Source organism: Ochotona curzoniae, unplaced genomic scaffold, assembly GCF_017591425.1.
Source record: "Ochotona curzoniae isolate NIBS_2020 unplaced genomic scaffold, NIBS_Ocur_1.0 contig_2723, whole genome shotgun sequence".
Lineage (NCBI taxonomy): Eukaryota > Metazoa > Chordata > Mammalia > Lagomorpha > Ochotonidae > Ochotona > Ochotona curzoniae.
Window position 1 is genome coordinate 11,357,480 of NW_024465573.1, and position 27,489 is coordinate 11,384,968.

Here is a 27,489-nt window from a genome sequence, read left to right on the forward strand (position 1 = left end):
AGTTTGTACCACTGAATATGTCAAATATTGTGCAGATTCATTTGATTTTGAGCTATCTCTTTTTCTGTAAGTTTATATTTAACCCAGAGTTTTTGTATAAATTCTTATGTAAAGTTCTTATAAGATTATTAGTAGAATTACTTATATGTGCATGATTCAATTCTTTAATTGTCATTGCTTCTCAGCCTTTTGTCTAACATCAAGTGTAGTTCTTTAGTTGTAAAGAGGGTGAGAAAATTGGCCAGAATGACCACACTGTTTTCTACTGGACTTTTATATATTCACGTACAAAATTTGTGCATTTAGAGATTTGTTTTTGATCGTTATGTCATAAAATAGTAAAAAGTTCCTGAATTTAATTTTTAAAGTCTCCTTTTTTTTAAGCTTTATTTGTTTTTATTGGAATGACAGATTTATGTAGAGAAGGAGAGACAGAAAGATCTTCATCCTGCTGGTTCACTTCCCTAAATGGCCACAGTGGCCAGAGTTGAGCCATTTCGAAGCCTGGAGCATCTTCCTGGTTTCCCATGCAGGTGTGCGGGGCTTTGAGTTGTCCTTGACCGTGTTCCCAGGACACAAACCTGCATCCGTTTGTGATCCTGGCGCTTGGAAGAGAGGGATTAGCCAGTTGATCCCTTCGTGCTGGGCTCAGAAATTGACTACTTTTTAAGTGAAATTAATAAAGATTAAAACATAGTTGTAAAATGAGTAAAGTTACTATTTTGGGGATTTAAGTTTTAGAAACATTAGTATAAATGTTGGGGGTACATATTTATATCATATCTTTGGTAAGTAGCAGATGTTATGTTTTATGAATAAAATAATTTAAATAATAATTAACCTGTAAATTAGATTACAGGCTAATCCTCCTCCTGCACTGCTGGCATCCCATATAGGCATAGTTTCTTATCCTGGCTGCTCCATTTGATATCCAGCTTTTGGCTTATTGCCTGGGAAGGCAGTAAAGAATGATATAAAGCATTGGAACCCTGTTCCCACATGGGAGACCAAAAGGAAGCTCCTGGCTCCTGTCTTCTAGCTTTGGATCCTGTTAGGATTAGCTGTTGGGGCTATTTGGTGAATGAGCCAGCAGATGAAAGACCTTTCTGTGTTTTCTACTTTCTGTAAATCTGATCTGTTTCCACGAAAAAATAAATAGATCTTTGGGAAAAAAAATTTAACCACTTGTGATGGTGATAATGGAACTAGAAGCAGTAATGGGGGCGCTACTACTGTCACTGCCACATGGGTTTTACATCTTATTATCTCCAGTGGTCAGAGAAATGGATAAGGGTGGTGGATTGCTTTGGTAGCCAGCACTAAGGATATGGACCAGTAAACTCGAGTATATCACTACAACATGATCTGTAAGACTAGTGTCAAGAAAAAAGAATGTTATAAACCTGTGTAGTAGGTCATGGATATGCACATAATGTAGTAAGTGAATATAAACAACTGATATAAACAGGATGATACCAAGAGGTAGGCGTGTGTAAAGAGTATACACGAATTTTCACTGTACCAGTTACCTGCTGAGAGTAGAATATGTGGCACTTTTGATTTTTCCATTACACATTTCTATAACTTTTAGGTGCTTTCAAAGGCTATTCATTCATTCCTTTATTCATTTAAAAGAATGACAGGAAGGGAAACAGAGATCTTCAAAAGATCTTAGGTCTACTGGTTCATTCTCCAAATGCATGTAATAACTCAAACTGGACCAGAGACAATAAGGTATCCAGACTTCAGCCTGTGTCTGTCATGTGAGTGGCCATGATTCACCTGCGGCTCAGGCGTATTTGCACGACTCTGGATTGGAAGAACAGAGAAGCCAGGGCATTTCAGTATGTGATGCAGTCATCCAGACTGATGGGCCTAACCCACTGCACCAGAATACCCTGCCACTGAGTGCTATGGTTTTTTTGGTTTTGTTTGTTTGGTTTTGTGTGGTTTTTTTTTTTTTTTTTAGGCTTAAATGAGAAGAAAATGGGATGACAAAGTCTTAATAATTTATCTTTTACATTGTTTAAAAACATGTTAATTGAAAATGACGTACTACATAAATTTTAGCTCATAGAATTAATTAAAAACCATGATACCTTTTTTCATTAAACATTTTTTGAGTAACTACTCAGGTACTAACTGTGAACATGAAAAGAAGGCTGAGTTGTTGCCAGAAAAACAGACATGGAAACAGATAATTATAGCCTCACCTAATGTTAATAAAGAGTGTTTGCATAAGAAGAAATTGATTTGTGTTCAGAGTAATCTGGAAATCTGAATTGAAAAGCTGTTCTGCATGATAGGAGTTTGGGGCAGGGATTGAAAGATACTTAAAAATTGGAGGAACAGATAAAAGGCAGTGGCATGATTTTGTGAAAAGTTGATGGAACTCTTAGGTTAATCCAACTGGCAAGGATATGGATATTTTCAATCTCTTGGTGCAAAGCGATAGAAATTGTTTTAGTAGGACAATGAGTGATGAAAGTTGATTAGAGAACATTTTAACCAAAAAAAAAAAAAAAAACCCTGGTGACCTTTTTACAGAAGACAGTGGCGTAGATGGAGGTAAGTCTGTTTATAAGGAAAGACACTCTGCAGCTGGACAGATCAGAAGGAACTATCAGTGGGATGGAGTGAGTAGAGCATATGGGCAAGGTTGGTTTGTATCCAAAGTAATAACTCAGTTGAGGTAGGGAATGATGCTGCTTTAAATAAGCAGATAAAGTGAATGCAGAGTCCATATGCTCATGCAAGTTTGGGACTAATGAGATCTTTTGGGATTGTTGAGTTGAGGCTCCCAACGGCATGGATAGGCATCCAATGATGCCTGCTTTTCATACCTCACTATGTGTAGTCACTTAGTATCTTAGGAACTTAGAACATGTAAAGCAGTTAACTTGATTTTCAAAAGCAATTTTGCAGTTGAACTGTGTTAATAGTTAAAGGTAATAGCAAACCACTAATACTCAATTTGTAGTCTGTTTTCCTTGAGTTCCCTCCAGAGCCCACAGGACATTGAAATTCGCAACGACACTTGATTTATATTTGTCCAGCAGTTTTGTTTCCCATTCACCTGATTCAGTGCTGTATGTGATTAATGTAGTGTAGAGTTCCTCATCCTTGCTCTTGTGAAATCTAGGTGTGTAGAAACCATCAGTAACATTTCCTAAGAATTTTGCCTCCTCGTAGTAGACCTTTGAAAGTATAGTACCAAATTGCTCTGTTGCTTGTATTAATGAAACTGGCCTACATTTAGGCATTGGATCCTGAGGGCCAGGTGCGTGGTCAGTTTAACCAAGTTACCTATTCAGCAACACATATGAGGCTGAACTACCTATGTACAGAGAAGGAACTTGTTCCATTTTTGCACAGGAAAAATACTTAGCCTTTTATGTTGAATGTGGCGAGTGAATGAGCGTTCAGTTTTAAGGAACACTGGTGAGAAATCCGGCTGTTTGGGTTTGAGTATCATTTCTGACACTTGACTGGTTTCATGATTCTACATTACACTTAGTCACTCTGTACCTAAATACCTTGTTAGAATAAGTATTAGTATTATCCTAATGTTTACTCTTAGAATTTACTAAGTTAATGTATAGAATGTGATTAGAATTGTATCTGACACATGGTGACCACTTATTTCATGTTAGTCCTAGCAGAAAATATTTTCGGCATATGGTTGAGTAGTAACACAAGGGACTTCTCTCTTCACTACTGTTAACTTTTTTTTTTTTTAAGATTATATATTTGAGGGCAGATTTACAGAGAGAAGGAAAGGTGCAGAGAGAGATCTTCCATTCACTGGTTTACTTCCAAATGGCTACACCAGCAATGGCTGAGCTGATTTGAAACTGAGAGCCGGGAGCTTCCTCCAGATCTCCCGTGTGGGTGCTGGGGCATAAGGACTTACGCCATCCTCCACTATTTTCCCAATGCATAAGCAGGGAGCTGGATTGGAAGTGAGCAGCCAGGGGGTCCAATGTGATGGCTCAGTGACTAAAGTCCTCGCCTTGCTTGCTCTGTGATCCCATATGCTGCCAGCTGCTCCAGTTCCCATCCAGCTCCCTGTTTATGGCCTGAGAAAAGCAGCAGAGGACAGGCCAACACCTTGGGATCCTGCACACACATGGGAGACCCGGAAGAGGCTCCTGGCTCTTGGTTCAGCCCTATTCATTGCAGCCACTTGGGGAGCGAACCAGCTGATGGAAGATCTTTGTTTCCTCCTCCTTTCTGTATATCTGCCTTTCCAGTAAAGTTAAGTAAATCTTTTTTTTAAAAAATGGAGTTTAAAGTTCTCAGTCTTAGTTTTCTGTTATGCTTTTCTTGATGTAAGTTGGTCACATACATAGTGGAAACACATCGAGCTTGGCAGTTTTAGTTTAAGTGTGCTTTATATTAAGTTGAATGCTTATATTACTTTTGAGGATCGGAAAATATTTGCATGCTCTACTTGGTAAAGAACCTTGGAGTCCCTCTAAGCAAGAGAAGTGTCACAAAACTGATAGGATTGAGACAAATGCTTATGACTTGTATTAACAGCAATAATTACTTGAGTCATGAGTTTTTTTTTTTTTTGCCTTTTTTTTTCCCAACTGTGTCTGAGGATTTTATTGTTTTGGTGATTTCCTTTAGTAGAAGAGAATCGACTGTGTAGATATGCGTTTTTTTCTGAGCAGAGACTTCAGTCTGTTTCAGTGAAATGTGTGTGTGTGTCAGGATGAGCTTTCTGTTAATTAACACATTTTCCCCCCTTTTTTAGGTTTTCCAGATTAAAATAAAACAAAAACCAAAAAGCATGATTTTGTTTTTCTGTGTTATAGGTCCTCTTCCTGATGGATGGGAACAAGCCATGACTCAGGATGGAGAAATTTACTATATAAACCATAAAAACAAGACCACCTCTTGGCTAGACCCAAGGCTTGACCCTCGTTTTGGTAAAGGTTCAACTCAAAACTCTCTTAGATATTTTTTATTAGTATTTTGTGGGTGTGTGAATTTACAAAAGCATAGTTAAGTGAAATTGCATTGTTTTATACTGCTAAGAAAAAATGGCTGTCCACCTAACTTTTCTTACCGCGGTTTTTCTACCTCTCATTTTAAGCTTGAAACATTTAAGTCTAAGTCGGCTTTTTAGCCTCGGCATGGTAGCCAGCTAACAATCCACTGTGCTTTTCACATTTTGGGACAGGCATCTTTCAGAACTATTGTTCTAGCTGTAACAGTATTTGGACTGTCAGACGCATCAAAAACCTGCAAACGCAGCATTTGTCAGTGACCTGATATTTACTTATCCTTAACTTTTCAAAGTGTTAAGTGCTTTTCCATGCCTGGGTGCTGTTTCCCATCCTAAGTTAGGAAAACCTACCAGCCTAGAAACGTTCCAGGGTGTTTTTCTTTGCTCTTTATGTAGGAAGCAAAAAGAGAGCCAGATTCTCCTCTAAACTATGTAAGTAAATCACCGTTTTCCTCTTGAGAGCCTCGCCTCCCAAATGTGTACATTTTGATAAGGATGTACAAGTTCTTCAGTCTGTTTTTGAAATACATTTTGACTGTTTTCAGTTTCTTCAGTTGGGTTTCTGAGATATTTTTCCAAAGCCATGGAAAATGAATCTAAAAAGGAGCAGATAATTGTGGTTTTGAAGCTTTCGTCTTGGACTAGATGCAGCTAAATGAAAACAATGTGCAGATCACTGAGTAGGTCAGACTGAGGGGATGCGGAACCTTTGAAGCTTAACAGGGGTTGACCTAACAACAACTGTGGGGCCCTTACGGGAAAGAGGACTTAACTCTATGAGTGCCATCAAAACACAGTTCTGAAGGGAAGGGGGAAAAAAGGCTATGTGGAGTTAGTTGGGCAGGATAACTTCCCTGTAAGAAGCATTACAAGTAACTCTTCTATGTCTTACATGTGCCTTAAACAAAACAGTGAGTGTTCAGGTTTGATTCAAGCTTACTGGTTAGCTTTGCAGGCGGATTGAACCCCCTATACAAAGTGAAGTCAAAGCTGGGTCAGGGCAGACACTCATTTTGACAGATACCCGGTTGGGCTTAAATGCCAGCCTTTTGCGCCTCAGTACCTGTTACCGTGTTAGAAAAAGTCATATGGCATGTTAATAATGAGCAACTTCAGATTCTGTTTAATATTTGAATAAGCCTTTGTGGTTGAAACAGGAAACCAAGTTAGGTTAAAGTTTAATTAAAACTCATTATTTGTATGGACTAGAATGATAACACCAAATGTTCAATGAATTGAATTCAGTTTGTTCACATTTTTGGAAATATTAAAGAATGGTCCTGTGGCGCACCCTCCCACTTCCACCCTGCAACCTATGTTTATGAAAGATGATTGACTCCTAAACAACTGCAAGGGCCGGAAAATAAAACAAAGCTGCTTTTTTTAAAGAAATATTTCCAGTTAAACAGTGAAATAAAAACAATTTTGCTGTGAGTTTAAGTACTGCACAGCTTGGTCTTTTGTTTATGGATAAGAAGCTATTAAGGAAAAAAATTCCTCTTAATATCCAACATAGATGTACATAAGCATACAACTAGATATGCCAAAGAAAGTTTTCTGAAATTCTCCCATTACATTTAGTATCCCTTTTAGGGCCCACTGTGTATGTGTATTCCAGACAGGCTTGACAGCATGCCAAAGCTTTTTATTTCATAGCCCGACTTTTAATCTGTTCCAGACCTTTTCAGTCAGGGAGCTCAAGTGTAACTGAAGCCGGGGACAGGAAAGAAAAAATATGTGTGTTTCTGTGATCTGGAGTGACAGCAAATAGAGACAAGCTGTTAGCTGAGGATTCAAAGTTTTCCTTTAAATTTGAAGTTCTATACAATGGATTATATTTTTAACTCTGCCAAAGAAATATTAACTGCCTTCTTATTTCTGACCTTTCGAGAAGTGGATGGTGTGATTGTGAAATTTGCTTTCCTGTGTTTTCTGAGTGTGTTAAGTATTGATGAGTTCTTAGCTGAATCCAGTAGACTTACCTTAGAATGCAAGGCTCATACCAAGTAAACTTAATTACTCACCTCCTTTAAATGTGCTTTTATGTTTCTATTCTTTATCAGATTCTTTCATTTAAAATAGTAAAGTATAAATCCTTTATACTGTAATGCATTATATAATCAGGAAATTAAATAGTAATTTGTTGTGAATTGGTTCTTGTGGATCTGATTTCTTGATGTAAAAAACAATGTTTCTTTGATATTTATGTTGCTCATTTTCAACAAAACATGAGTTGATATCAATAGGCTGTACCAATATTTATGGAAATCGAAAGGGTTTTTTGGTCATTAAAAAAAAATCTTTTTTTTTACTCCATATGATACAGACCATTAAATTATTTCAGGAAAATAAAATAAATAAAAAACCCAAGAGATTCTTTTTTCCTGGAGGTTATGTACTGGTATATACAAAGAGACTTATCTTTAAATAGTGCACTAAACTTGGAGCAGTTACTTGTTTTATGTAGTATAGTACTATTTCTAGTAAGAGACTAAATGAAAACAATGGAATTGGAATAATTCCTGTTTGGAGTGCAAAAAAGATCTCCAAAACACCAAAAATGTATTTAACCTTCTATACAGTGTTATTGCTCCTATTTACATGAAAAGATGTTTTTAACTAATGTAAGTTAATCTGTGGTTTTGGATACCAGTATTGATGGTATATTGATATTAAAAATATTTGGTGTAGAGAAGATATTGGAAGCCAGAGATTTGCGGAAAAAAATTACACCTTTGAGATTTTTTTTTGTAAGATTAATTTTTTTGAAAGTCAGATATACAGAGAGGAGAGATAGAGGGGAAGATTTTCTGTCTGTTAATACACTCCCCAAGCGACTGCAACGGCCAGAGCTTTGCCAGTCTGCAGCCAGGAGCCCAGAACCTCTGCGTCTCCCATGTGGGTTCAGGGTTCTAAGGCTTTGGCCCATCCTCGATTATTTTCTCAGGCCACAAGCAGAGAGCTGGATGGGAAGCAGGGGCCTCTGGGATTAGAACCAGTTGCCATGTGGGATTCCAGCGCATGCAAGGTGAGGACATTATCTGCTGAGCTACTGTGCCAGAACTGTTTTTTGTTTAAGATTATTTAGAGAGAGAGACAGATATCTTCTCAATCACTGGTTCACTCAGGTGAGTACAGGGTCAGACTGGAGCTAGGAGCTTCCTCTGGGTCTTTCTTGTGAGTGGCAGAGACCCAAGCACTTGGGCTGTATTCCGTTGCTTTTCCCAGGCTGTTAATCAGATAACTGGAGGTGTAGCAACCAGGACACAAACTTGTGCTCATCAGATTCAGGCAGCATTACATGCTGTGCCACAGCCCGGGCCCCAACACTGGAGTCTTTAAAACAAGAACAAAACAGAATAACCTTTAGTTCCTAACTAAAATTCTGTGCGTGGAAATGTCAAATGAGTTAACAGCAAGATGTTGATTTTCATCTTACACATACTCACATAGCTCATATAAACTACGTTGGAAATGTCAAAATACTAAGTGAAATCTGAAATATTAAATTAAGCTAAAAATTGTTCAGCACTTTTTGACATTAAATATTTTACTTGATTAAATATCTATTTAACATGTTAACTCTTGATGCTGGCCCCACTGGCAGACAATTAGCCTACTATGTCAGCCGGCCCCAACTCTTCTCTTACAAGTCAATATTTCTGACAACCGTTGTAAATGCTGTCTTTTTTTTTTTTTTTTGTATGAAAATGTGCCTAGTTAACAACTAATCATGTGTCCTAAACACATGGGGGAAAACATGCTAAAGGCAATAGGAACTAATTATGGACCTTCATTTATGGAGTGTTGGATATAAATAATTTCAACATCTAATTATTCAAATTTTATCAAAGCAAATTTCTTGATGCATACATTAAAAAGTAGGTTATTTTTCTTGCCAATTCTTTTGAATCTTTTCTGGTGTATTATTAACAGTCATTCTCAAAATTTGTCCTGCAAATAAAATGTTTTTCATGCTTCCTCTAATCGACATTTCCTCCTGCAGGGAAGGGGTGCAGCTTTTCTGAGCACTGCAGCAGCTCTAGCTACTCCAGTTCCTGCAAGTCCCCAAACCACCAACAGAGATTTCAGCAAGTCCTAGCAGAGGTAGCAACCATTCCCCCAAGTCTGAGGAACTCGGAGATCTAAGGGAATCTTAATCTGTTTTAGGCTATGTAGATATACATAATTAAGTAGGAAGATCAAAATCTTAACTTGTTATTTTGAAACCTGGAATTTGTAGAAAATTTAGACCGCATGCTATTCTTTCAAAAACCCACCTACCTAATAAACCCAATGTTGCAGTGCGGTGGCTCAAGCTGCATCTGTGGCATTGGCATCCCTTGGGGGAGCACTGCTGCAAATCCTGGCTTGCTCTGCTTCCGGTCCAGTTTCAGCTAATGTGCCTGAGAAAACAGGTTTTTGGGTGCCTGCCACCCACAAGGGAGAACCGGGTGGAGCTGAGTCTCCTGGCTCCTGCCTGACCCAGCCCCAGCCATTGCAGTTACTTGGAGGGTGAACCAGCGTCTGGAAGAATTCTTCTATTTCTGCCTGTTCCTGTCGAATTAAAAAGTTTTTAATTAAAAATCAGCACATATAGCATACTGATATGCAAGTTTTAGAGCAACAAAAACGTGCTTTATACGTTCATATCCTGCTCTGTGACTCATCTTGAGGTAATTAACCAAAGGTAATAGTAAGATTTCTGACTGGAGCTGGCTTTGAAGCCATCTAGTTCAGTTGTCTGTACGATTCTGCTAATCTTTGTTTTTGAGATTGTCAGGCCTTTCCTTTGACTGGCTTGCTGTAGTATAAGGCAGTCCACTATATGTAAGAAACGTTTTGATGACCAGGAAGTTTGTGATCCTTTATTGCACAAAAACTTGTTTCCTTTCTCCTGTGAGAATGCAGCTCTAATCCCAACAGTCCTTGCCCCCCACTCCCGTCTGTGTCTTACTATGTTTTGAATTCTGTTTTTAACTAACATCACTTACCTCCTCTGAACGCATTTTTACTAGTGCCTCTTTAAATGTGACAATGATAAAGTATTTTATATGAACATTATGTGATAATATTGTAGCGTTGCTGTGACTTGGTATTTTCTATGCCGCTGAAAAATTCTTTCTCAAATCTACAGTTGTGACTAACATGTCCTCCACATGGTGGTTATATAATGAATTCAATTGAATCAAGTGGTGATTTAGATTTTAAAAAATGTACTTAACTGGGAATTGAGACACAATGTAACTAGCTGGTTCAGAAAGATAGCTAGTTTTCTCTTCTTTTTAGATTTTTATTCATTTTTTAAAAGAAAGATTTACAGAGAGAAAGAAGGATCTTCCATCCACAAGTGGCTGCCACAGCTGTAGCTGAGTTGATCCGAAGCCAGGAGCCTGGGGCCTGTTCCGTGTCTTCGGTGCAGGTGCAGGGTCCCAAGGTTTCAGGCTGTTATTGACTGCTTTCCCATGCCACAAGCAGGGAGCTGGAATGAAAATGAAGCAGCTAGCATATGAACTGGTTTCCATGTGGGATCTTAGTGCATGCAAGGCAAAGGCCATCTCCTGTAAGCTACTGCACCAGGCACTGCTAACTTTCTCTTGATTTTCCTCTTCTGTAAAATGTGATTAGATGAGACTATACTCTTGGGAGTATTTCTAGTTTTTAGAATACAGTATACTAGATTATGGATTTTTCAGTGCTTTGAACCATTGCTTAAGGTCACTGCCCAATTAATGAGTACATTGAGGTCTCATTGGCACTTTTGAACTGTTGCTGTGCTGTGGAAGTTTAGATTTTGGTTCTCTGATCACAGTTGGGAGTTACTTTTGAAGAGGAGACAAAGGAAGCTCATGCTTTAATCTAAAGATAAGCCTTATCACATGATAAGTATGCCCAGGCAAACAATAGATGAGGGAAGGGAAGTCCTGTGTGGAATAGTTAAGGTTTGTCTGAACTCTCAAAGGCTTTGATTTGTATAGAGTTTCAAGGAGCTTATGTTTGCAGAGTTCAACTTAACTGCCTTGAAGATAGTGCGTTATTAGTATATTTTGTTTCTAGAATTTAGAACTCCCATGAAAAGACCATGATTGAAATCTTGATGCAGCAGAAGCATGGTTCCAGGCCGAGTGCCTGATGAGCCTGACGTCAGGTATACTAGAGATTGTTACCAGTTGTTCCTTTTTCTGCATTTTTTGACTTAATAAGCAAACGTTTTTTAAATGAAAATTTTGATACATAAAATTATGAAATCAATACCAAACTGACTAAACACTTCAGCTTTATCATTTTATTCACTTTTTAAATTTATACTGAATTTAGTAGGATAGTGCCAAAATAGTTTACTGATGATGGTAGGCAGTCTCACCAAAGTAAGTGGACATAGAGTAGCTAAATTAATATGTAACTTTTGTTTGACAACTAGTTCAGTGTTCTAAATAGTTATTGTGTAGTGAAATATTTCTGTCTTTGCTTATGTAATTATTTCCACAGGATTTTTAAAATTAAAAGCTTAAAAGTCCCCAATTAGAAAAAAAAAAAAAAACACTGATTCTTAGAAGAGAACCATGTTTCAAATTGAGTTGGTATAAACAGCAAGTATCTTATGAAGTAAGTTGGGGAAGAGGAGCCACCCAATGTTGCTTGCCACTGTTGGTGCCAACCCAGTGATTCAGAGTCAAGAAAAAGATACTGACAGTTCCTAAGAAGTCAGATATCTGTTTAAGTAAATTAGATTGATCCAGGAGAGTGATGGAGACTTTTTGTTTTCATGCTGTGGTCTGCGGTGCTAGTTGCGGAGATATTTTAGAGCTCATCCTGGATTTGCTTTGACTTAGAGGGGACTGCTGTGCATTACTAATAGAATAAATTCATCACTGAACAAATATTTGCAAGCCAGTTACATGCCAGGTACTGTACTAGTTAGAGTGTGGAGGGTGAAGCATTTGTGCAAGCAACCTACTAAACAATCATTATGAAATTCATTCAGTACCATGAAAGGTAATCAACAACAAGGTGTTATGAAACGAAATGTATGGGATGTAGGGAACTAGCTTGTGTCTGGGTTGCTGAGGAAGGATTTTTTTTGAAGAACAGGGTAACTGTATGCATCTTTTCTAAATTATAAATTTCCCCGATGTAATGAGTGATGTATATGCCCATTGATAGAATCTAATGAAACATTTATTTTTAAAATTTAACTGTCCTCTTTGGAGCAGGAATATCCTCATCTACATTTTATATCCAAGGCAGGTTGTAAATTTTCTCATACTAGGAGGATTGAGCTCTGGGGATAGAGTGCTCTCTTCTTTATTAACCTCACCTCATTTAGCAACTTCATGTCCTGCCCCAGACTGTTTCATGAGGTGATAAGAAAATGTTCTGTTAGATTGTTTTGAAAAATTCCATCAGCAATTACAGTGTTTGAAAAAAAAAATCATTAGGTTAAATTTTTATGCTATTCTTTTAATTTTTTTATTTTCCTTTTCATATTGTTTACATAGTTGAGAGGAATGTATGCCCATGTGGGGCTCTGATTAGGGTAGGGAGGGGGTCAGTATGGAGGAAGGTGGATTGGACCAATGTTCTTTTTTTCCCTCCTGTGTCTGCAGGGGAGGAAGGAAAGGGAGGCCACTTCTTACTGCCAAATTACATCAGCACCCAGGGATGGGGGATGGTCTTTTGATACCCTAGAGACCCAGATGTGGGGAAGAGTGTTCCGAGGATGTCACTTGAGTGATTTTGATAGTTCTGAGAAGTTGTTGGTTTCGTTGCTCCAGGGTTGAGAAAATCTTTCCAAGGTCTATTGGTTGGACAGAGTCTGCCTTAGTGTATCCACAGATCCAGGAACATGCTGCTAGCTTGGCCAGCAGACTTGTTCACCTGCTCTGCTTTTCACCCTCTGATGAGGTAATTGACATCCCCTGCTGGCCTAGAGGAGCTGGCAGTCATGTCCCCGTGTGCATCTGCTCCTGTTTTCCAATTAGACCAGTCTTTTGATACATAGTTAAAGGAGCTAGAAACTCAATTATTCTAAATGTTTATATTGGCTATCTTTTATTTTAAGACTTATTTATTTTTAATGGAAAAGCAGATATACCTTCCACTGTTCACGCTACAAGTGGACACAATGGCTGAAGCTGAGCTTATCCAAAGCTAGGAACTTCTCCCAGGTTTCCCATGCAGGTGCAGGGTCCCAAGGCTTTGGGCCATGTTCTGCTATTTCCCCAGGCCACATGCAGGGAGCTAGATGAGAAGTGGAGCAGCCGGGACATGAACCAGTGCCCATATGGGATCCCAGTGCAAACAAGACAATGACTTTAGCTGCTAGGCTACCACCCTGGGCCCATAAGTGTTTTTTTTTTTTTTTGAGCAGCTGAACAGATGAATACTTAAACCCAGTTTTGTAGCAGAGAACTTGGGCATTGATTTTTGGGGAGAGAAACTCCCTTTTCTATATAAGACATAGAGTAAGTTCTTACTAATAGAAAATGAACAGGAAAAACCAAAACCACAGTAAGATATACCATTTTTCTATTATTAGGATGGCCATATTAATAAAAAGACAATAACAGTTGTTGAATACAATGTGTAAAAATTGGAACCCTCATACATTCCTGGAGGGATTGAAAAATGATGCAACCACTTTGCAGAATAGTTTGTAATAACTTAGAAAGTTAACCACAAATGTTCATATGACCCAGCAGTTGCATTTATACACACACAGAGACATATACATGATTGAATTAGAAACATGTCCATACAAAGATCTGTACTGGAATGTTAAAGCAATATTCTTATTTAATTAATTTATCTAAATATATTTATTGAAAGCTGGAGTTACAGAGATCTTCCCTCAGCTGGCTTACTCTTGGCTGCAGTGGCCCGAGCCAGACCAGAGCCAGAAGCTTCAGCCTGGTCTCCCATGTGTGTGGCAGGGATGCAGGCATTTGGGCCATCTTCTGTTTCCTTAGTACATTAGCAGGGAACTGGAAAGGGAGTGGAACAGTTAGGTCTCATACTGGTGCCCTTTGGGCTGCTGGTGTCACGTACAGTGGCTTAATCAGTCACACCATAATGCAAAGTCCATCGTATATGACTGGACTAACAAAATGGTAAATACATCCAAGGAGATAGCATTTTATAATGAGAAAGAGTTCAGGGCTGATAAATACTACTGCATGAATGGATATTGAGTACATTATATTGAGTGAAAGAAGTAGGTCACAGAAGACTACATATTACTAGATTGCATTTGTATGAAATGTCCAGAAGACAAGAGGTTTGCATGAACAGGCCAGGAAAGAGGTGAAGCGGGTATTAGGAGAGGAAGGTGAGTAGGGAGGGTGGGGTCATTAGTAATGAACTGCTGATAAAGGTTTTATTTGGGGCACTTCATCTTTGTCTCCCATATGGGGGGCAGGGGTCCAAGTACTGGGGCCATTTATTCCCTACTTTTCTTTCCCGAAAACAGCAGCTGGGACTCACCAGCAGTCTAGATGTGGCTCTAGCCTGCCCCTCTGTGCTACATTAACCAGCCCACAGCACGTTTTTATAGGTCGTTCGTAGAAGTTAGTGGTGAATGTTTTAACTTTTTAAGAACAACAGATAGGGCCTGGCACCCTGGCTCAGTGGCCAAAGCCTCACTTGTACACACCGGGATTCCATATGATGCTGGTTTGTTTCAGCTGCTGCATTATCCATCCAGTTCCCTGCTCCTAGTCTGGGAAGGCAGTGGAGGATGACCCAAAGCCTTGGAACCTTACACCCCTGTGGGAAGGGTCCAGGAAGAGTCTCCTGGCTCCTGGTTTTGCCTCAGTTCTGGATCTTGCAGCTAGTTGGGGAGTGAATCAGTGGATAGAAGGTCTTTCTCTCTGTCCCTCCTTCTCTTTGTAAATCTGCCTTTGTAATAAAAGCTGAACAACAGATAGAAAAAAGTCTTTTTCTTTTGAAACCAAGTGTGTAATTTTGCTGTCTTGAGTGTACTTTGATATGAGGAAAACCCAGGTGTTGCTTCTGAATGTCATAAACACAATAATACAGTATTGATACAGTCATTGCTAATATATAAATATCTAGTGTTTCAGAAGTTGTTAATGGGAAATATATTCAAGAATTTCTAATTTATATTTATTGAAGTTTTTAGAATTAACACATAGTTTTTGACTGTATATCAAATGCAGTAATAATAGTTCAAAGTTCTGAGGTTACAGATGACCTAAATCTAAAACTTAACTAAAATTTGCAAGTTCAGATGTTTGGACTCAAATGAGATGTGTTATGATGATCCTGTTTCTTTTCATTTAAAGAAGATAGTTTCTTATTTTTCAGTAATTGCCTTGGTTTGTTACTATAAAGACGTTGGGACTGATTTGTTGATTAAAAGTTGAAACAGTTGAGTGTTTCACAGTCCAGAAAACATAGACCTTGAATTTAAAAATGAAGACTAATTCAAGTTCTGTTGACATAGGGCTTCCCATCAATGCCCTGGCACTTTACATTTTAGAAATTTGATTAGGGCTGGAAAACATTAGAATTTCGGATTTTGGAAGAAGTTAGTAACGCTGTTCTTTTCTGGCTGCCCTGCCCTCTTTCCCAAGGAAACAAGGCTTGTTTTGTTTCTTGCCTGCCTGTGAGGTCTCTGGTGTACCCCATGTGGGTGCAGTGCTCTGTGTTGTGTTGAAATGCTTACTATACTCCCAGGCTAAAGAACAGGATGCTTCTGGAGAGGAAGCAGTCTCCACGTCAGTAGATAAACAGGGATGCTTGAATTTGTCATTTAAGTGAGCTGTTCTTGAGGAACCTTCCTCACTCTGCTACTATCGTTATCTAAGAATAGTGAAGTAAACATAGCCATAAGTGTACATTTGTGGTGCATATTTTTGCACATTCTTGTTGCGTTCTTTGGACTGGTTTTCCTCTATCATCTTATACCGAAACATTTCCCAGTCTGTGATTTGGAATAGTCAGATAAACAGATCAAGTAAGACCTTACCAACCAATTCATTTAGCCATCAAGCGATGGCTGTTAAAAATTACAGTTTAGGGCCCGGCGCGGTGGCGCAAGTGGTTAAAGGTCCTCGCCTTGCACGCCCGGGATCCCATATGGGCGCCGGTTCTAATCCCGGCAGCCCCGCTTCCCTTCCAGCTCCCTGCTTGTGGCCTGGGAAAGCAGTCGAGGACGGCCCAAGGCTTTGGGAACCTGCGCCCGCGTGGGAGACCTGGAAGAGGCTCCTGGCTTCGGATCGGCGTAGTATCGACCCGTTGCGCTCACTTGGGGAGTGAATCATCGGATGGAAGATCTTCCTCTCTGTCTCTCCTCTCTGTATATCCGCCTTTCCAATAACAAAATAATAAAAATAAATCTTTAAAAAAAAAAAAAATTACAGTTTATGGTATCTGGGAGGCTGATGCAAAACAAAGGTTATTTGTTGTTTATTTTCATGCATTTTTTTCTGTTGCTAATTTATTTTTACCTGGAATATATAATATAAATATGTAGATGATATAAGTATTAAATTTGATATTAAGGTTAATGCTGTAGAACATATTAAACCTTTGCATATTAAACCAAGTGCCAGCCCAGGACCTAGTTCCTCTGCTTCTGATTTGGCTTCTGGTTCATATGCCTGGGGCCAATGATGACCCTCATACTTGGGTTTTTAGGCCCTAGCAGTTATGAGCATTAGGGAAGTAAACCATCAGCAGATAGAAAATTCCTTCCGCCCTCAACATACTCTTCCCTCCCTTTCCCTGCTGCAAGGCCTGTACTCCACCTTCCCTCACCTTTCCTGTCCTTAAGTAAATAAACAGGCACGTGTTTAATGTATTTGCTTACAGGTATTACAGTACATGTTTAATGCATTGGTAAAATAATATGAAAAGTGTAATTTTTCTAATTTTAGAGATAAAATATTTAAGTGTGAGACTGTAGAATCTGTTTTGAAATTAGTCAAATGTGCTGAAGTTAATGGTTATTTGTATCCATTTGATAGGCAGAGAAAGAGCTTCTGTCTGCTGATTGGCTTTTCAAATGCCCATAACAGCTGGGGAAGAATAAGGCCAGAGCAGGGAGCTTGAAATTCCCAGTTGGATCCCTCATGTTTATGACTCAGATCCAAGCACATGAGCCATCACCACCTGCCTCCCAAGAGTATGTTAGTGGGGAGTCGAATGGAGGGTAGAAAACCCTAATAAGTTGACTTGTCCACTGTCAAAAACACCTTTTACCTAGGTAATTGTGACCACCTAACTTTTCCCACTTAGATCTTATAGAAAAGAAAGATGTATTTGTGAATTAGAAGAATACCTAAAAACAATAAATGAGGTGATAAGATGGGAGGAAGAATAGGTATATATTGAAATGACCAGAGCACAGAATGATTATAAGAGGGTATTAAGATTTATTTGTTTGTCTTTATTGGAAAGTCAGATTTACGGAAAGACAGGAAGATCTTCCATCCGCTGGTTTGCTTCCCAAGTGATCGCAGCAGCTGAAGCTGAGCCAACCCGAAGCCAGGAGCCTCTTCCAGGTCTCCCACATGGGTGCAGGGTCCCAAGGCATTGAGCCATCCTCTGCTGCTTTCCCAGGGCACAAGCAGGGAGCTGGATGGGAAGTGGAGCAGCTGGCACACGAACCCTTGCCTGTATGGGATCCTGGAGTGTACAAGGCCAGGACTTTAACCACGAGGCTACTGCACAGGCCCAAGAGGGTATTCTTAGGTTTTAGAAAGAGCCACTCTGCAGAAGGAAGGAGACAGACATTTATGGAGCAATTATCTTCACAGGACTATAATTGAATACTGTTTCCACAATGACTCCCAGAAAGGAAATAATATCTCCCACAGTTAGAGCTGAAGAAATCAACAATTTTTAAAATATTATTTTTACTTTCTTTTTGAGAGGGAGGGAAATGGGAGATCCCATCTGCTCTTTCACTCCCCAGCCGCCCCCAGCGTCCAGGATTGAGACAGGCCAGAGCCAGGAGTCAAGAGCTTGAGCCAGGTCTTCCACATGGCACGTCCGAGGAGACCCGATACTTAAGTCACTGCCTCCTGCTTCCCAAGGTGCTCATTGGCAGGAAGCTAGAATAGGGAGCAGATGGATGCTGCTGGATGCATGAAGTAGGTATTCTGGTCAGCGTCTTCACTGATAAGGCAGATCCTACCCACCATGGAACCCATCCATGAACATTCATATTGGTGTCAAATGTAATTTTATTAAATGAGATCACTGATACCTGCTGAATCTTAGCTTTAAAAAAATAGCATTTTTTTTCTGTAATCCTGTAACTGAAATTGTAAACCCACTTAATTATGAAAGGTTTAATTTTTTTATTCCTCAAAGATATTTCAAGTTTTTGTAAATAACTAAATGCTTTGATTTGTGTCATATAAAAGGTTAAACAAGATGGAGCAGTAAATCCTATCTTGATATCCCTCTGTGTTTTCTTGACAAAATATAAAAGATAATCTAAACTAAACACATAATAATTTTGAAAGATCTGCTTATATCAGAAAATAAAACATAGGGCAGTGAGAGTAATGTGAAAGGCCTGAATAGCCCATGCCTTCAGTTCCTGAGAGTCTCGGGCTGAAAATGTTAAGAATTAGCAAAGAAATGCAGAAAGACAAACTTTAAAAAGCCTGATGACGAAAGCTAAATATTCAGCTGCCCCGACTCTGGCCTGGTAAAACATTTTAAGGAGTATCCACGTGTCAAATCATGTAGAAGTCACAAATTTTTAAGAATCTAGTATTATACATATTATGTCCTTTTAACCATAATTAAATCTACAGTAAAGATTATTGAGATAAGCATAATTAAAAAAAATTTTTTTGGAAGGCAGATAGTACAGAGAGAAAGAGGAGCTTCCATTTGCTGGTTCACTACCAAAATGGCCACAATGGCTAGAGCTGAACTTATCCAGAGCCAGGAGCCACGAGCTTCTTTCTGGTCTCCCACACGGGTGCAGGGTCCCAGGGACTTAGAAGTGAATTAGAAGAATACCTAATACTCCATTGTTTTCCCAGGCAACAAGCAGGGAGCTGGATGGAAGTAGAGCATCTGGGAGTTGAATTGGAGCCCACATGGGATTCCAGTGTTGCAAATGGGTGCTTTGCTTGCTATACCACCCTGCCAGTCCTGTGGTAAACATTGTTTTTTTAAGAGTAGTGTAAAACTGGTAAATAGTCAATACAGAAAAAAAAATTGGATTGAATTGCAAAGCACAACTGAACTACACAGTTTTCAATTTAAAAAATGGATGAATTCCTGCGACAGCTTTAGTGAGGAATATATAATTCAGATTTCAAAAGAAAGATTAGAAGATTTGAGTACTTGCAAAACAAACGTGTGGTGGTCATTGCGGCAAAGCCACTGCTTGGGATGCTTGCCTTGCATATCAGTGTACCATCTGAGTCCTGGTTACTCCATTACTAGTTCAGTTTCCCGTTAATGAATCTTGGAAGGCAATGAAAGATGGCTGAAATGCTTGGGTCTTTAGCAACCATGTAGGAGACCCACCTCAAGTTCTAGGGTTTTACCTGGCCTCCCTTGGATGTCTTGGTTATTTGAGGACTGAACCAGGGGGTAGAAGATTCTCTTTCTTTGTTGATGCCCCTTCTTCCAACCCTGCCTTTCAAGTAGATGACAAAGGATTTTTTTTTTTAAGCAAAAATATCAAAACATAAAGCATGGAATGTGCTGGTGTTGTGGCCTACAACGCTGGCATCTCATTTCTGAGCCAGAACCAGAATACCTGTTTGAGTCTTGGCTGCTGGGCATCTGATATGGCTAGCTGCTGATGCATCTTGGACTAGCAACAGGAATGACCCTAATACTTGATTCTTCGATACTCACATGGAAGGCCTGGGTGGGGTTCAGGCTCAAGGCTTCAGCCTGGCTGGTCCTCAGCTGTCACGGCCATTAAGGAGTGAACCAGCAGGTTGGAAGGTAGCTTTCTCTGCTTTGTCCTCTCCCTCTGACCTGACCTTTCAAATAAATAAATAATTTTTTAAAATGGGGATAAGCAAAGCAAAAGGACAGATGAGAAATTGTGGGAAATCATTAGAAAGTTTGTTTCTAGTATATAGTTCGTGTAGAAAAGAAATAGTAAAGACAGTAACCTTACAGAAAGTTGCTAACAGATCAGTAAGTAATTAAAATGACCCTTTAATGGCGCTGGTTGAAAATCGCCCTGGCTTTGGCCGTAGCCGTGGGTGAGATTCAGCGCCTAGAGCCACCAGGAGCCTCAGCTCATCTCCCACTGCCTGTGTGGAAAGGTGAGACCCGGGCCCCGACAGGTGAAAAAATAAGATAAAATGATCCTTTGAAGTACAAAAGTTGTTTAAATTTTCTTGTACTAAAGACAGCAAAAATCACACTGAGATACTTTGAGCTGGACCAGCTTTGGAGAATTGAAGACTATCTTTCATTATTGATGAACATTGAACAGAGTACAGCCCCTGACAGGAGAAGATTTAGCAGTATCTAGATTTACTTACAATTTTAACTGTTTAATGAAGTAAACCCCCATTTAGGAGTCTTTCACAAAGATAAAGTAGCAAGATATAAAATATATGTGAGCTTATTTCTGTGCAGTACTTCTTCTTTAGACTTGTTTTTAAGGGAGAATAGTGAGACGGTAGTAGGAAATTGTTCAGTGGAATACAGTTCAGCTATTTCAGAAAATTGGGGGGAGGGATCCTTTGTACTGGTTTGTAATATCAAGTTTATATTCCTCACAGAATAAAAGCAAATAGAAGAAAGTGTATTTGTAATGTGCTATTATATATCTAAGTAAGATATATATGATTTTACTCAGATTTTTTTTAAGGAGAATAAATCCAAAGCTTATTAATAATTGATTATCTGTTGGGATGTGAAATAAGACACTGAAATTCAAAAACAGTAACAAAATAAAAGGGAAGTGGGAATAAATAGTAGAAATAAGTTAATTGGTAATGTTATTATCCTATGTTAGTATGTTCTTGAGCAAATCAATAGATTTTACTGAGGTAAAACATTCTGAGAAATACTGGTCTGTTTTTTTTCTAATAATGGCCTTTTTTTCCTTAGATAGGATGACTTCGTAGGAAAGCTAGGCAATCTAAGCGGAAATTGTTAGCCTTCTTATGACATTTTATATCTTAAATAGTGTTCTCTTTTTTTGAGGTTTATTTGTTTATTTGCAAAGTAGAATTAGAGAGAATCTTCCATTCATTGGTTTACACCTCTAATGGCCGTAATGTGCAGAGCTGGGCCAGTTTGAAGCCAGGAGTTTCTTCCCAATCTCCCACCGGTGCAGGTGCCCAAACTATTTCCCGTGACACATTAACAGGGAGCTGGATTGGCAGTGGAGCAGCTGGTATGAGGGGCCAACACCACAGGGGGCAGCAACTTTGTACCAGGCATTGAGGATGTGTATGTGGATAAAATGCTGCCTCTCTGCTTCTGGGACAGGATAAGATAGGGTACAAATGAATAAGCAAATTAGAATCTGATAAGAAATAACTACACAACGTGAAAAAGTTCTGACGCACTTAAAGAAGCAGTCTTGCTGTTTGTAATAAATCCTGGGAAAGCTCGTGTTGTGTGGTCTGGAAGAGGTGACAAATTACAACTGTTCTGCCATATTCTACTGTGACAGAATAGAGGATGTGAAAAATTCTGTGCCTGGAATGCAAAGAAATTACAGGATCTCTCAGTGTGTGTTAAGATCTTTATTGCAAGGTTTATGATCTTATGTGGTACCAAGGTTATATTGGCCTCTGGAGTGTTGGAGAATATTCCTTTGTTATCTGAAAGAGGTAATGTGTGATTGATCTGCTTTTCTTGAATGTTGGTAAACCCATTTGGGCCTGGGATTTTCTTTCACCAGAGTATATTAAATATTTAGTTAAAATGTTGTAAAAAACACAGTATGTGGGCCAGGTTCAGTAGCCTAGTGGCTGAAGTCCTCCCCTTGCATATGCTAGGATCCTGTATGCTTGCTGGTTCATAGTCTGGCTGCTCTGCTTCCCATCCAGCTCCCTGCTTGTGGCCTGGGAAGGCATTAGAGGATGGCCCAAAGCCTTGAGATCCTGTACCTGCATGGGAGACCCAGAAGAAGCTCCTGGCTCCTGGCTTCAGATTGGCTAAGTTCTGGCTGTTATATCCACTTGGAGAGAGAACCAGCAGATGAGAGATCTTTCTCTCTGTCTCTCCTTCTCTGTAAATCTGAATTTTCAATAAAAATTAAATAAACTGTTTGTAACCTATTTGGGTGTGTGCTGGGGAACACAGTATGTGGTGACTATAGCTCTCCTGTGTCCAGGTGCTTGTGGGCCCATTTGCCGTGAGCATACACTAGGCATTTACTTGGCTATGTTGGGGACGTATACAGGGTTACTTCAAATTTCATGTACCAGAACAAAACTTAACTTTTCATTCCATTTTGCACAAACTTTTTGATTGACCCTTAAATAGGAACACATTAAGGAGCACTTTGATGGATTTTAATTACTCAGAATACTTTGTTTCAGTTGCTTTTGTAATGGATCTTAATTTAGGTTTATATGTATATATTTATGGTAGATATATTTTCATCATCCAAGCTTAAGACATGTTAAGGATTTCTGTCAAACTAACAGCTTTAGTCACCCAATTTCCCAGCTCTGGGGCCAACTTATTAGCTGCTTTTTGCTAGTCTTCAGTTCATACTATACTCAGTATATATTTCCTGTCTCCTTTTATTTTGCATTTTGTATTCTATACTTTGCTTGTAACAGTACAGAAGTAATTCAGAATGTTTGTGAAAAATGGAATTAAATGACAAATTGTTTCGTTGTAAAAAAATTTAAGCCTTACATAGTATTTCACACTTGATCTTAGCCAAAAGGCTGAGAAGCGATTTTGCATAGATTTTAATTGATATTTTTCGTAAGCTTTCTGAAGAGCTCTTAACAGCAATGAAAACAACAATATTAAGTAATCATTATGGATTTTTGGGTTGTTTCTATCCTTAATGTAAAAAAGAAGAGAAACCACTGCCCTGAGTGTCCCCAGTTGCTTTTGAACAGTGAAGTCATCGTTTTCTACTCCTTTACTGGTTTTTGGATAACACATCTCCTGTTTCATTGCAGCCATGAACCAGAGAATCAGTCAGAGTGCTCCAGTGAAGCAGCCACCACCCCTTGCTCCCCAGAGCCCACAAGGGGGTGTCCTGGGTAGTGGCAGTTCCAACCAGCAGCAGCAGATGAGGCTGCAGCAGCTGCAGATGGAGAAAGAGAGACTGCGACTGAAACAGCAAGAATTGCTCCGGCAGGTGAGGCCACAGGTTAGAAAACCAGCCTTCCACTTTTTTGGATTCGTTTTCCTATATAAACTCAAGCGGATTTCATTTTACTGCTTGTTAGTCACAAGGAGTGTTGTCTCTGTAAAATCAGAGCAATGCAAGAACAAATTCTGTTCAGCTGTATCATCTTCGTTTCTGGACTGGTCTGAGGTCACATTGGGTGTATATGGCAAACCATATCATACAGAGCTGGCCAGAGACACTGCAATTGAACAGAAATCTAAGGAAATAAAGGTGCTTCCACAAATGTGTGAGGAATTGGACTTTATTTCTGAGGATTTGAATAAAGGGGTAACTATGGAATATCACTTGGAAAAAGCACTTTTGTTTCAAGTGATGTATTTTTCGAGGACAAGGGCTTACGTGGTAAACCAGCATGCCATTTCTTGAATGACATACTTGTTTCAGTATTGCTGAATCTAAGGACTTTTATTTCAGATGTAACGGAATTATCCCTAATTATGGAAGAGCCAAATTTTCCTTTACATTACTTTTTTTCTTTTTATCTGGTAAGGATAAGACCAAACAGCAAATACTTTGAAACCCTTTCTGGCCATATTATGTCGATTTCCTTTCAGATCTATTGGTCTTCATGTTCTATAAGGATAAATTAATCCCTTATGTCAAAATTAGTTTTGACTTTGTTTTGTTTTAGAGTAAATAGAGACTATTTGAATTGGGGTATGACCTTAAACAATGTGGATATTTTTAAATTTTTACTACAGTATTTCACAAAGTTCATGGAAAATGAAATGGAAAGATAATTTTGAGGCCAAAGTTGAAATTCATATGCAATTAGTATATACATATATTCATAGAAATGTGTATTATGAAAAACTGTATGGATTTCAAGATATTGTACCACAATAAACTTAGTTTTGAATTCTGTGTTCTGTGGACTTACTAAAGCACCCTCATATAAAAAGAATTTTAGGTAAAGGAAAAATGATACAGTAATGCAAGTGTACAAAAGGTAAGTACATTGGAAGTGAATATTTTTTTCAGTTTTCTCAGTTGAGTTTAAATAACAGATTCCTGGATTTTAATCTTTTTCCCAAAGACACCGTACTTACAAACATAGAATACACATATCTATACTATTCTCCCCTCACAAATCAAGCATGCCTAACATAGACGGTGTAGAGTTGTTGCATTCTGCATTTTTGCTACCATTTTAATACACCTTTTTCAATGGTCTGTATTTTAAAGCTGTGACTTGAGTGTCCATGATATGCATGAATATGATAATTATGTCTGAACTCTTGATTTGGGAGATTTTAGGAGCTGGTATCTGATAAATTAAGCCACGGAAATCCGGACAGACTACCTTTAAACTATGTTCTGTCGGTGAGTGTAATTCTGTGGTTGGCATCAGAAGTGAGCCCTGACGAGGCAGAGAGTTTGTGCCAGCATTTGCTGCTGGGAAGTGGTTGGCAGAGAGATGTTTCTTCACTGTTGCAAGCAAGTTGGAGAGAGGCAACGTATTGACATGGTTTATTAACCTCTAACTAGCTTTCTAACAAATGGCTGAAAAGGAAGGGCGTTTCTACTCAGATAAAACCCTATTGTCAGAATGAGGTCATATCATCCATAATGTAGTTACACAGATATTAGAAGAAGCAGTAGTTTAAGTATGTTTTGCAACCACCTGTTTTCATTATTTACTTTTCATCTTATTGTTAATGAATATTAGTTCAAAAACATACAAGTTTCAATTTCACATTTGAAGATTGTCAATAAGCCTTAACAAGAAAGAAGTTCTTTGATTGCTAATGTTGAAGTCTTGTTGTTTTTGAGATAAGTTTTAAAGTCTTAGAAATGGAGCATTCAGCATTTTTCCGTGTGCTGTAGATCAGCCTGGTTTTTTGGTGTGCAAGGTGCTGCCACTTGTAAAACTATCCCTTCTAAATCTGACTTTTGCTCTGGTTGGTGGGTCCTGAGCAGAATAATTTCAGTTCCTTTAAAGGTAACCTCTTTATTCTTCCTTATTTACCTACTCTGTTGTCTTATGCTGAAGTGACACACCTACTTGATTCTCATTAATAATCTGTATTTTAGAATTGTTTTATTAATATAAACTCAGTGTCTTAAGCCTTGGCTCCCTGCAAACTTCTTCCATGATAGTTCTCTTATCACTGAAACATAAATTATTTTACCTGCTTCATCTAATATGCAGAAATAGAAACTTACCTGACCAATATCAAATTTACTTTAGTTCTGACAGCTTAATTCTTACTGTCCTATCTACTCGATACTGTTAAAGCGATGTCTGAGGTTTCAGTTTTGTTACGTGGTCCCTCCATTGGCTTCTGTCTTCCTCAGCCTGTTGCTTGGGTAGCTTTGGGAATTCTGTGCTATGGTGATATGTCTGTATGCGATTGTAAGTCAGCCTACACAGCCAAACCATGTGGCTTAAAGTAATTTTTATCCATCTTATGTTTTACTCTTAGGCAATGCGGAATATCAATCCCAGCACAGCAAATTCTCCAAAATGTCAGGTAGGCTCTTATCTGATATTTTAGCATTGAAAGAAAAAAAAAAAAGATGTTAGGGAAAAGAACCTTGTATTCCAGGGGCCAGTCCTTCCTGTAGATTAGCCCAGAGTATAATTGTGAGCTCTCTTTTCTGCCAGGATATGTAAGATGAAGTTGCTGTTCCCATAAAGTTTCTACTATCTGATCTCTTCCTTTCTCCTTCCAGAGAGCTTCTAATATTTATATTGATTCCATTGAGGTCTTTTCAGTCCCACATTTGGAATGTAAAAGTCCATGTTGTTCAGTTCAAGTAAAAATTAGATATGCCTAATTTAAAAATGTTAGTGCTATAAACAAAAACTAAATTGAACAGAAAGTAGGATAAATTGTTTATTTGGCCAGTCACATAGATTAGTTTAGGAAGTCATGTGAAGAATCAGGATACTAGGGGAGAAGAAGTCTTTCTCTTAGACATTCATTCCAAAAGAACAGTATCTAAATGAAGCAGGGGCCGTAATTTGTCTGGGTAGTGTTTCAGGTCTCTCTGTGTTGGCTTTTATCAGTGTTCATCCCTAATGAGCCTCAGGGAACACTGGCAGTGACAGCATCTTTCTGAATTGGAATGACCACCAGTTCTAACTCATTATGATCACTTCTGTCTCTAATACAGGCACTTGTCTGACTCGTGGAAGAATCTCATCCTTGAAACCAAAGAGATTCTGTATATTAGGAGTCCACGAAATTCTTAGGGTCTTTGCTCCTTTCTTGAATGGATAAAAGTAACCATGAAAACACCTCACGTTCAATGCAGCTCATTCTTTATGAGGCCAAAGAAGTGCATTGTTGTAACACCAGCTGTGAAAGTGGGAGTTGACAAATTCCACTCATTTTAGATACTGTTAGCTTGTTCAGTGGAGAGCTGTGCCGATAAGGTCAGGTACAGTTCTGTGAGAGAAGAACATCTGTTCTTTATCAAATTCCTCCATTTAATCAAAGACTAAGTAAAGGAATAGTTCATAGTAATTTACCTTCCTAAAAATTAATGCTGAGGGTATTAACGTCATATTTGACTATGAAAAGCAACAGAATATTGGATTTTTAAAAGGGAAGACATTCTTGATTTTTCTTCCTTAATGTTTCTGAAAGACAGTTTTTTTTTATTCATGACAAATGAAGTGGAAACTAATATAGGAACCGAAATTCATACAAATGAGATTTGGACTCAAGAGTTCTCCATGCCAAAAGTAGATATTGAAATTGCCTCTCTTTTTGCCTAGTCATATCTTATGCTTATAAATTAAGTGCTTCTAACAGTATTTCATACTTAATTAGAACAGTAAACAGTTACTGTTATTAAAATTACCACCAGGAAGTCTTAGCTTTAAAAAAAATAGTAAAACTTTAGGAAAGTGTAGGCTTGAAAGTCATTAAAAACTCTTTAAGGGGCCAGTGTGGTGGCCTAGTGGCTAAAGTCCTTGCCTTGAACATGCTGGGATTTCAAATGGACGCCGGTTCCAATCCCAGCAGCCCCACTTCCCATCCAGCTCCTTGCCTGTGGCCTGGGAAAGCAGTCGAGGACAGCCCAGAGCCGTAGGACCCTGCATCTATGTGAGAGACATGGAGGAAATTCCTGGCTCCTGGCTTTGGATCAGCTCAGCTCTGGCCAT

General features: G+C 38.7%; 1 protein-coding gene and 1 non-coding gene across 11 annotated transcripts in view; both read left to right on the forward strand.

The window, feature by feature from the left end:
• YAP1 (Yes1 associated transcriptional regulator) overlaps positions 1-27,489 on the forward strand; it is a 119,809-nt gene that overhangs the window by 70,739 nt on the left and 21,581 nt on the right. For 2 of the 10 annotated variants that reach the window (XM_040976851.1, XM_040976854.1), the window contains 3 exons: positions 4,824-4,937; positions 23,137-23,318; positions 25,799-25,846. In XM_040976851.1, the coding sequence (XP_040832785.1) occupies positions 4,824-4,937; positions 23,137-23,318; positions 25,799-25,846 (344 nt within the window). Of the gene's footprint in view, positions 1-4,823; positions 4,938-23,136; positions 23,331-25,798; positions 25,847-27,489 lie in introns of all 10 variants that reach the window. The other 8 variants (XM_040976853.1, XM_040976856.1, XM_040976850.1 and 5 more) reach the window with 7 other exon arrangements.
• LOC121154361 lies at positions 20,194-20,318 on the forward strand. Its single transcript, XR_005883503.1, has one exon. It is a non-coding gene; the product is annotated as a small nucleolar RNA ACA64 (small nucleolar RNA).